Raw genomic sequence first — 12,361 nt, forward strand, 5'->3', positions numbered from 1 at the left:
TATGCATATCTTTCATATCAGTAGGTGCTTGTAATTAATGGCAATGTGTCTGCATCTGAAAATCACGCTTATAAGAATTCATCTATGTCCTTTATGTGAAATAAAACTAACTTCTCTATGTACTCAACAGTAACTATATACTATGAAGTAGTGGCCTCATTATTTCTCAGTTACTCTTTGTAAAGACATGAAGTCATTCTTGTTGCTATTATCTTATTTAATTTACATTCTTGGAGATTGTGGTAAACTCAGTTTGTGGAATGAGTATCCAAATCATTCCAATATTGAAACTTTCCTCTAAAAAATTTTGAAATTAAAACCAAACTATCTTTCAGGTAATAAAAAAATTCATAGAACAAGAGAATGGAAGAAATTTAAAAATCTTTAAGTTCAAGCATAATATTAAACAATTTTTGTGAAGTCACATATAATGGATGATTTTAATATTTGACTAAGTTGTAGTTATGAAGGTCTCCAAATTAAGGCAAGATTCCAAGGGACAAAAAAGCAGGCAGAAACATAAAGCAAAAGCATTTTTGGTACATTATTTATATATTATTTTATTTATACACATATTCATATAGAAATAAACATATTAAACATAAACATGCACATATATATGTATATGATAATTGGTAATTCTTAGTATTATCTTCTGGAGTGCAATAAAAATTGATCATCACATAATTATCTAAAAGACTGGATTGGAGCCAATATGCCGACTTCTCAGTCTAATCATGGCTGCTTTCATCTCTTGATTCCTCAAGCTATAAATAATTGGATTCAGGAGAGGAGTTATCACTGAGTAAAACACTGAGAAAACTTTGTCTAGTGAATAGCTACAAACTGGGCAAGCATAAATTAAGATGACTGGTCCAAAGAAGAGAGTGACCACTGTGATGTGAGCAGTCAGTGTAGACAGAGCTTTAGATACCCCACTAGAGGAACGATACTTGACAGTGACTAATATAACAATATAGGAGACAAGTAAAAGGATGAAGGAAATCAGGGAAAGCAGGCCACTGTCTGCAATTACAAGAAGCTCTAGGACATAAGTGTCGGTACAGGCAAGTTTCAACACCAGGGGAAGGTCACAAAAAACATCATCAATCACATTAGGGCCACAGAAGGGCAAACTCACCATAAAGGCCATCTGACTCATGGTATGCACAAAGCCAACTGTCCATGACAGAAGTACACTTCCTACCAGAATTCTATGATTCATGATAGCGGCGTAATGGAGGGGTTTACATATTGCAACATATCTGTCAACAGCCATAACTATGAGAAGTGTCATCTCACCACCCCCCAAAAGATGAGCTAGAAACATCTGTGCCATGCAGCCCCACAAAGAAATAGTTTTTCTCTCCCTGAAAAAGTCTATGATCATCTTAGGGACAGTAACAGTAGAAAGAGTCATATCAAAAAAAGAGAGGTTGGCCAGGAGGAAGTACATGGGGGTTGAGTGCAGGTGGGAGTCAAAAGTTACTATAAGTATAATGAGACAGTTTCCAGCCAAGATTGATGTATAGGCAAGAAAGAAAATCACAAAAAAGAAAAGCTCAAGCTCCCAAGAATTGGTGAGACCCATCAAAATAAATTCATCTACCAAAGAGTTATTCTTCATCTTCATCTACTTCATGCCTTTCAAGCATGCAGAAGTTCTCTGTAGGAAACACAATCTGAAAGGATTCACAATTGTATGTGAGTGTTCTTAAATATATGTAAAAGGAAAAAAAAATTACATTTCAAACACAGATGATATTAAATGGTAAATCCTCTTGAAAATATGGTGGATAAATTATTTAGTATCCATCAGCATCTATTTTCTGAGACGGATCCTCAATAATCATAAATAGAACAAAGAGAGTTCTTGTGAAAGTATTTCGCAAAAAACAAGTCAATGTTTTACTGAACACATTAGTATAAGAGAATAATGTTAAAGGTATCTAGTTTATTTCCAGGTCTACTGTAAATAGATTTTAGGTGGCCATATGACAAAGGATATAATTAAAACAACAAAGCACTGAATAAATATTCTTACATTGACAAATGAGAACAAAAAGTTCTCATTTGGAGAACATGAAGAATAAGGCTAATAACAAGTTCACTATATACTCAATAAAACTGTTAGAGTCAGACATAAACTATCACTGGAAGAAACAAAACATAGGGAAAAAAATCTTGACTTATAACTCTAAATCATTGCAGCTTTTCTTCCAAATTAATAGTTTCAGTTCTTATTAGTTTGAATTTAGAGTTAACATGTGAAATTCTATAAATCTAAAGAAAATTCTATTTTCTCTATTCATCATGAAAACCTAATACTCCTTTGGATTCTCACTTCAACTTTAAAATTACTTTATAATACTTCAAAATAATTTTTGTCCAAGTGTGTTACCCTAAAGCTATGACTTCCTCAAAATTCAACAAATTTCTGGAAAATTCCTGTTTGTTCTGTCTGATATCCTTTGAATGTTTCTTCTCTTTTCCACTAATATCCAATTAGCTACCTGAGAAGTCACAACCATGTGTACTTTCACTTTGATAAATATTTGTTAAAATGAACTGCTTTATTTTAAAATCTTCTAACTTGTGTCATTGACATTAATCATCTACAATCTAATCTTTTCACAACTAGCAAAATACCTTTCCTAAAATGCACTATACTAGGGTTCTGCTGAAAAAGGAATGAAATGTTTCACATATTGGGCATTAGCATAGTGAAGATTTTTATCTGTTTCACCCTCCAATACCAATTCCATTCTCTCTTTTAGATTCAATTATCACCACTATGTAGATACACGTCAAATCAATGCATTTGCCCATTATCTTTATTCTGAACTCCAACTCTACATTTCTATCTGAAATGAAAGTTTTTCTGCCAGAATGATCTGCTAAGCAACTGAAACTCAGTTCAAAGACTTGCCAGGGATAAATTCCTACATTTGTCTTCTTGTTCAAGGTGACGGGTTTAAGACCAAATCAAAATACTTTACATAATACTTTCCTCTATGAGCTATATCAAATTATACAGCAGAAAACATGAAAACCATCAAAGTCTCTTTCTAAAGGGGTCTGGATGCTAAATAAATTTAAAAAAGCAGAGTATGCAGTCATAGTACATAGAAAATGTCTTAAGGTCTTCCTGACTGGCTTCCATTTATACTTTTACTCAATTCATCTTCAAAGTTAGAAATATTCTTCACTAAATATTCCTAAATTGATTGCTCTTAAATAAGCAGCTAGATGGCATAATGCATGGGAAACAGGGCATGAAATCATTAAGACCTGCACTCAATCCAGTCTCATACACTTAGCACATGTGCAGTAAAAATTCACTTCACTTATGAGTTAGAATTCTTGCTTATACAATAGGGACAATAACAATAACCCTTACAGGGTTGTTGTGAGGATTAAATATTTTCAAAAGTGCCTAGAAACTTCTAGGTTCTATACATACTCAATCCTCTATTTGATTTTCTATATAATATCCTCAAAACTCAAAAAGAAACCCTCTATATTGATTTTTTACTTTCCTTCATCATCCTTCTCCCCCTTTCTCCCTGCTTCAGCTGAGTCATTTGGAAACTCCAGGTATTTTCACTCTTCCTTTTATAATTTCAATCTTAATTTCCTCCTCCCTTCCCAGCTCTTAAATTAATCCAGAACCCCATCACATTTGCCCTTGAGGAAATATTTGTTAATTTAATATAAAGAAATAAAAATGAAAACTTAAATTGAGTTGTAAGAAATTAAATTGATTCTATTGACTTTGAAGTCAGGAAGACAGGAGTTTGAATACAACCTTCAGCACTTGATGCTTTCCAGCTGTGTCTTCTTACTGTGTATTAAGTTACTTAACCCTGATTTACTTGCATCTAGGGCCATCTCCAGTCATCCTGATTCATATCTGGACAGTGGACCCAAATGGCTTTGGAGGAGAAGGTGAGACAGGTGACTAAACTAAGCAACCCTTCACTGAAATCCAGTTCATGTACTTGTCATGGCATCACCTCCCTGACATTGTGGTCTTCTTCCAAAATGAAGGACAGAAAACATTTTCCCTATATTTATTCCATTCCTGAAACATTTGTCAAAATAATACTCATAAAATTGAAGATTTCGCATGTCAATAATTGATTCAATAATCCCTAGTTAGTTAATGTTATCATGTTAATATATTGTAACCCTTGAAGCATGCATCAAAGATCATGCATGTATTGAAGCTAAAAGATATAATTAGCAATATACTTATCTCATTTTGCCCTCTTCTTTTCTGATTATTTAAAGACTATCTTCCATGTCTTTTTCATACTCATTCATCATTGTTGCCTTCTCAAACCAGCTCACATGTCCATTCTTCCACAGAGCTTGTCTATATCAATATAACTTAATTATTTCTCTCTACTTACATCTTATTCTCCTACATTTTCTCTTTATCTTGAATACTCTCCATTTGCATCATATTTGTGCATATGAGATGAAACATTGGAATAGAAAGAGTGCAGTATAGGAAAAAGAATGTGATACTTCCTCTATGACTAAATGTTTGAGTGACCATTTTCAATGTATATGACTATTTTCCATTGTTGCATCTGAAAAATTAAGATAATTATAGTTGTAATGATTACATAGCAGAATTTCAGAATGAACAAAAAACTTCACATGTATAAATATTGGTTAACCTAAAGATTATATCAATAACAACTGTTATTATCATTGTATCCACTAAACTTGTATTATTAAATTGTTAACTATTCATTTCTTGTTTTGTGCCCCAAAATCAAGCAATATCAAGAACTTAGAATGTGCTTAATAAGTACTGGTAGGTTTGAACAGAAATATGCTAACTAGAACAGGAAAATGAATGCTAAATACATCTCCTGAGTTTATGGTACTTGGAAATAATCACTCAGTTGTTATCTAAACATGACTCTTCTTCAAATCATGTTATTGAAGTAGAGTTGAAATAGATAACAGATACCATTTGATGTCATTCACTTTTTTTTACTAGTGAAGAAAGATACTTGGGAAGGTTAAATCATATTCACTCCTTCAATAGAGAAAACATTTTTTTTTTCAATTTGCTGATCAACTCTAATGTAAACCTACTAGAAATCCTATATATTATCCAACATACCAACTCTAGCCATAGACCTCAAAGATATATGAAGATGCTGAGATGTTGATCTTCATTTATTTTTTCTGACATCAAGAAAATCACCTTATATGTAGTCAGGCAAGGAAAAATTTACGTAACTAAACATTGTGTAATAATGAACTAAATCCGAAGAGAAACCCTCCTGGGGATTATTAGAGAAGTGTTCCTTTTCCTCCTAAGCTACATGATAAATATTAGTTCTTTGGACATTAAGGTATTTATTTGATGAGCTTTACCAAAGAATAGTAATTATACACTTGAACCTGCTTTTGAAAATAATCTCTTATATAATACATGGAAGTAGAGAAATGATAAATGATGAATGATAAAATGATAAATCAATGATAAAAGCAATAATTAACTATCAGAATTCATATATAATTAATGAATTTCTTTCCCTTATAATACATTTCTCTAATTTATCTTCTTCCTAAATATTATTTTAAGGACAAACAGTATCCTGGCTCAGGTATAAAAATTGAAGTCAACATCAATGAATTTCCAGTGGAGCATTGAGTACACATAAACTGGCAAAGATTGACTATCATTATTTTTTCAAGAAATCAAACATTTTAATACCCCTGACTATAACAACTCCATTTCATTATGTTGTACACCAAATAGAAGATGTCTTTTTGGGTGCTCCTTAATTCTATTTATTTCCTCAGGTAATCATTCCTCTTTATCCTAGATTGCATATTCATGGCTGTTTGCATATTGTTTCACCAATTAGATTGGGGGTTCTTTAAAAGTAAGAACTGTCATTTTTCTTTTTTGACAGTGTCTCCAGTGCTTATCCAGGTGTCCAACATGTAATAGGCTTGTAAATCTTTGTTGATTATTAATGCATCTTACTGCCTGTCATATCCTCTGAGAATACAGGAACACTGGTCTCCTCACTGTACCTTAAACAAGATATTCAATTTCCTGACATCATGCATTTTCAATGGTTACTTCCCATTGCTGGAATTCTATCCCTCTTCATTACCTCTCCAAGTTTCCCTCATTTATTTTAAGTACCATCTAAAAGTCTATATTCAACAAAAAGAGAAATTAAAAATCATGAGCTTCCATAATGTTAATGACTTCTTTCTCATATCATCTTCAACATGTACTTGATATACTGTGTTTTTACAAAATTGTTATCTATATATTTTACAGTGAGTTTCCTAAGATAAGGGACTGTTTTAACCATATTCCAGTTCATCAGTATTGATCAAAGTACTAAAAGAGCCATCCATATCCATAGTGGGACAAAGAAAATAACCCAAAGAGAACCCACAGAATCTTGTTGGATGCTTCTCTTGAGTTTTTCCTTCCAATACCATGATTTTCTTTCTTTTCCCTTTTCCTAATTCCTCATACACAAAATAACTAACATGTAAATATGTTAAAGTACATGTGTAACTTTCACTAGGAGGATGGGAATGTAGTGTGGGAGAAAAATGTATACCTTATAAACATGCAAATGTATGAACGTAGAAAAGCTTCTATAACATGTAATAGGAAAAAATAAAATATCTATTAAAAAGAAAACAATCTTTGCATGGTCTATGGAAAAAAAGAAATTAAAAAATAAAATTTTAATAAATAAATAAAGGCAGTGATACAGATTCCATTATTACTCATATGATTTCCATATGACATTGAAAAAATGTGATTTCAGAAATGTGTACAGCAAAATGCTTACAGCAATAGATATATATTATATATATGTATATGTATATCTGTTTGTGTGTATATATATATATATATTTCTGTATATATATGTATGTGATTATATTCTATGCAGGAATATATATATATATATAATATATATGAATCTATTAATATTTGTATTTATCAAAGAACTGTAAACAGGGCAATTGCCCACTGATTAGGAAATGTCCAAATAAATTTTGTGCATCAATGTAATGGGAAAATGTGTCATAAGAAACAATGAACTTCATATATATACAGAAACCTGAAAATAATTTCAGAAACTGATGCAAAATCAAATATGGTGGACAAGGAAAAGAAAATTTCAAAATAACACATTTAAATGGAAACAACAATAACAACCAAATAAGTAAAACCAAATATTGTAAAATTAAAAGTACAAGAATCAACCCAAAAAGATGGGAAAAGAGATATCTCTTCACTCTATTATACAGAAAAAGGAGTGGAGGAGGTTAGGTGTTCAGAGTTCAATATTATACATAACAGATCAAAAGTGTTTTGAGTTGTTTTTTCCTCTTCTCTTTTTTAAAAATCCTTTCCTTAAGTAATTTACTTTGAAAAATAAAGATTTAAATACAGAGATAAAGCTAGGCAAACAAAAATAAAAGCATGAATAAAGTTTGTTTTAAAATTTAAAGTCATATTGATTATAAATTCTTATTAGTAGCTTTCTAGAAGCAAAATTATCAGTTAAAATTTTTGCTATCTCATTTGATTACAATGATGTTATACACTAGATAACCAAGATGTTCTGAGGGCTAATACAATGTTTTATTTCATTTTTTAATTATCTAGGATCTTTTTTCTTTCAGAATTCTTTGTTTATGGGATTGATTTTTATTTATAAAATATGCATATATATGGACATAATTGGCCATTTAAACAGCTCTTCCCTAGTGTACAATAAATAATCTCATCATCATTTAGAAGTTTGACTTGGAGAAAATTTGCCTGTTTCTCAGTCTAATCATAGCAGCTTTCATCTCCTGATTCCTCAAGCTATAGATAATTGGATTCAAAAGAGGAGAGATAACTGAGTAAAACACAGAAAGAAATTTGTCTAATGAATCATTATTATGTGGCCATGCATAGATTAAGATTAGTGACCCAAAGAAAAGAGTTACCACTGTGATATGAGCAGACAATGTTAACACAGCCTTACACAGTCCACTAGAGGAACGATGCCATACAGTAACTAATATAACAGTATAAGAGACAAGCAAAAGAAAGAAGGAGATCAGGGTAAGGAGCCCGCTGAAAGAAACAACAAGAAATTCCAGGACATAAGTGTCAGTACAGGCAAGTTTCAACACCAGAGGAAGTTCACAAAAGACATCATCGATAACATTAGGGCCACAGAAGGGCAAATTTGCCATAAAGGCCATCTGGCTCAGAGTGTGCACAAAACCAACTGTCCATGAGAGCAGCACACTTCCTACCAGAATTCGATGATTCATGATAGTCATGTAGTGCAGGGGTTTACATATCGCAACATATCTGTCAACAGCCATCGCTATGAGAAGTGTCATCTCACTACCTCCCAAGAGATGAGCTAGAAACATCTGTGCCATGCAGCCTCACAAATAAATAGTTTTTCTCTCCCTGAAAAACTCTATAATCATCTTAGGGATAGTAACAGTAGGAAGAGTCATGTCAAAAAAAGAGGTTGGCCAGGAGGAAGTACATGGGGGTTGAGTGCAGGCGGGAGTCAAAAGTCACCATAAGTATAATGAGACAGTTTCCAGCCAAGATTGATGTATAGGCAAGGAAGAAGATTACAAAAAAGAAAAGCTCAAGCTCCCAAGAATTGGTGAGACCCAACAAAATAAATTCATCTACCATAGAGTTATTCTTCATCTTCATCTACTTCATAGATTTTAAGCATCCAGAGGTTCTCTGTAGGAAACACAATCTGAAAGGAGTCATAATTTGATGTCAGTGTTCTTGAGAATATGGAAAATGAAACAAAGATATTACATATCAACAGTATGATATTAAATGCTAAAACCTCTTGGAAATATTTCAGACAGTTTATTAATTCTTCATCATTGTCTATTTCATCAGACAGTTCAGCAATAATCATAAATAGAACACAGAGTGTCTCTTTGAAAGTATGAGTAAATGAATTAACATTTTATTGTACACATCAGTATAAGAGGTTAATGTTTAGTTTATTTCCAGGTCTACTGTAAATAGATTTTAGGTGAACATATGACAAAGGAAATAATTAGAATAACAGAGCATTGAATAAATATTCTTACATTTACAAATGGAAACCAACAATCCTCATTGTCATTTGGAGTACATGAAGAATTAGGCTAATAAAAAGTTCACAGTGTACTCAATGAACCCTTTATGATCAGACCTAAACTATCATCAGAATAAACAAAAAAAGGAAAAAATAATCTTGACTTATAACTCTAAATCAATGCTGCTTTTCTTCCTAATTAATAATATCAGTTTTAGTAGTTTGAATTTACACAGAAAATTTGAAATTCTCTAAATCTAAAGAAAATTATATTTTCTCTATTCAATAGGATCATCTAATACTCTTTCAGATTCTCAATAAAAATGTTAGATTTTTTAATAATAATTCAAAACATTTTAGTCCCTGTGTGTTTCCCTAAAGCAATGACTTCCTCAAAGCTCCACAAATTTCTGGCAAATTCCTGTTTGTTCCTTCTGATATCCTTTGAATCTTTCATCTCTTTTCTAGTCTTTTCAACTTAGCAACCAAAGAATTGACAATCATATAAACTTTCATTTTGATAAATATTTGCTAAAATGAATTGGATTATTTAAAAACATTTAACTTCTGTCATTGACATTAATCCTTTCTAGCTTTAATCTAATCATTTCACAATTAACAAAATAACCTTCCTAAAATGCACTTCAGGAGATTTCTATTGGAAAAAGGAATAAAAAGTTTGAGGTACTATGGATTAGTGTATAGTAGATTTATTTTCTGCCCCCTCCAATATCAATTCAATTCTCTCTTCTACATTTAATTATCACCACTATATAGATACATAGCAAATCAATGTATTCACCCATTATCTTTATTCTGAACTCCAATTCTACATTTCTAACTGAAAACTGACTTTCTCTACCAAAATGATCTGCTAAGTAAATGAAACTCAGTTCAAAAACTTGCCAGGGATAAATTCCTACCACTTTTCTTCTTGTTCAAGATTATGAGTTTCAGATCAAATCAAAATAGTTTACATAAGCAAATACTTTCCTCTATGACCCATATCAAATTATTCAGTACAAAAGATGAAAACCATCAAAAGTCTCTTTTTATAAGCATCTGGATTCTAGGGTAATGTAAGAATGCAGAATATACAGTCATAGTACATAGAAAATGTGTTAAGGTCTTCCTGAATAGCTTCCATTTATACTTTCACTCAAGTCATCTTCAAAGTTAGAAATATTCTTCACTAAATATTCCTAAATTGATTGCTCTTAAATAAGCAGCTAGATGGCATAATGCATGGGAAACAGGGCATGAAATCATTAAGACCTGCACTCAATCCAGTCTCAGACACTTAGCACACGTGCAGTAACAATTCACTTCACCTATGAGTCAAAATTCTTGGTTGTACAATAGAGACAATAACACAACCTACCTTACAGGGTTGTGAGGATTAAATATTTTCAAAAGTGCCTAGAAACTTCTAGGTTCTATACATACTCAATCCTCTATTTCCTTTTCTATATAATATCCTCAGAACTCAAAAAGATACCCTCTATACTGATTTTTTACTTTCCTTCATCATCCTTCTCCCCCTTTCTCCCTGCTTCAGCTGAATCATTTGTAAAGCCCAGGTACCTTTACTCTTCCTTTTATAATTTCAATCTTACTTTCCTCCTCCCCTCCCAGCTCTTAAATTAATCCAGAACCCCATCACATTTGCCCTTGAGAATTATTTGTTAATTTGATAGAAAGAAATAAAAATGAAAACTTAAATTGAGTTGTAAGAAATTAAATTGATTCTATTGACCTTGAAGTCAGGAAGACAGGAGTTTGCATACAATCTCCAGCACTTGATGCTTTCCAGCTGTGTCTTCTTACTGTGTGTTAAGTTACTTAACCCTGATTTACTTGTATCTAGGGCCATCTCCAGTCATCCTGAATCATATCTGGAAATTGGACCCAAATGGCTTTGGAGGAAAAGGTGAGACAGGTGACTAAACTAAGCACCCCTTCACTGAAATCCAGTTCATGTACTTGTCATGGCATCACCTCCCTGACATTGTGGTCTTCTTCCAAAGTGAAGGGCAGAAAACATTTTCCCTATATTTATTCCATTCATGACACATTTGACAAAACAATCTTCATAAAAGAGAACATTGGGCATGTCAATTCTTGACTCTATAATCTCTAGTTAGTTAATGTTACAATTAGAATATGTTGTAAATGTTGAAGCATGACTTTTAAGATCATGTATTGTCTCTATAAGAGACAATTATCTCTATACTGATCTCATTTTGCTCACTTTTCTGATTATTTAAAGACTATCTTCCATATCGTTATTATACTCACTCATTACTCTTGTATTTTCAATCCAGGTCCCATCCCCCTTCTTCCATAGACCTTGTCTATATCCACATAATTAATGATTTCTCACTTCTTACATCTTATTGTCCTATATTTTATCTTTATCCTGAATTCTTTCCCTTTGTATCATATTTATTCATATGAGAGGAAACATTGGAATAGAAAGAGTGCAGTATATGAAAAAAAATTGATACTTTCCTTTGTGACTAAATATTTGTGTGACCATTTTCAATGTATATGACTATTTTGCATTGTTGCATCTTAAAATGATGATAATTTTAGGTGTAATGATTACATAGGAGAATTTTAGAAAGAAAAATAATTTTACATGTATACCTCTTGGCTACTCTAAAGATAATATCAATAACCACCATTATTTTCATTGTATCCACTAACCTTTAAATATTAAATTGTTATCTTTTCATTTCCTGTTTTGTGTCCCAAAGTCAAGGGCAATGTCAAGAATTTAGAATGTGCTTAATAATTACTTGTAGGTTTGAAGAGAAATATGCTAACTAGATCAGCAAAATGAATGATAAATACATCTCCTGAGTTTATGGTACTTGGAAAAAATCAATCGTTATCTGAAAATAACTGTTCTTCAAATCATGTTATTGAAGTAGAGTTGGAATAGACACTAGAAACCATTTGATGTCATCCATTTGTTTTACTAATGAAGAACCAAACTTGGGAAGGATAAGTCATATTCATTCCTCCAACAGAAAAAAAAACAAACATTTTTTTAAATTGCTCTCCAAGTCTATATGTAAACCTACTAGAAATTCTGTATATTATCCAACCTACCAGCTGTACTCATAGAACTCAAAGATTTATGAAGATTTTGAGGCTTTGATCTTCATTTATTTTTTCTGACTTCAGGAAGATAAACATATATAATTTCAGGCAAGAAAAAAGTT

The 12,361-nt window shown here is 31.9% G+C and overlaps 1 protein-coding gene and 1 pseudogene across 1 annotated transcript; both read right to left on the reverse strand.

Moving 5' to 3' along the window:
• Positions 1–691: 691 nt before the first annotated feature.
• LOC141520197 (olfactory receptor 4K13-like) lies at positions 692–1,633 on the reverse strand. Its single transcript, XM_074232001.1, has one exon. The coding sequence runs from the start codon at positions 1,631–1,633 to the stop codon at positions 692–694; it is 942 nt and encodes a 313-aa protein (XP_074088102.1).
• Positions 1,634–7,806: 6,173 nt separating this feature from the next.
• Positions 7,807–8,746, reverse strand: LOC141520199 (olfactory receptor 4K13-like; annotated as a pseudogene).
• Between the last annotated feature and the right edge of the window lie 3,615 nt (positions 8,747–12,361).

This window comes from Macrotis lagotis, chromosome 4 (genome assembly GCF_037893015.1).
Source record: "Macrotis lagotis isolate mMagLag1 chromosome 4, bilby.v1.9.chrom.fasta, whole genome shotgun sequence".
Classification (NCBI taxonomy): domain Eukaryota; kingdom Metazoa; phylum Chordata; class Mammalia; order Peramelemorphia; family Peramelidae; genus Macrotis; species Macrotis lagotis.

What these genes read in the sequence shown, in the direction of transcription:
- LOC141520197 (XM_074232001.1), bottom strand. Translation starts at nt 1,633, where the DNA reads ATGAAGATGAAGAATAACTCTTTGGTAGATGAATTTATTTTGATGGGT.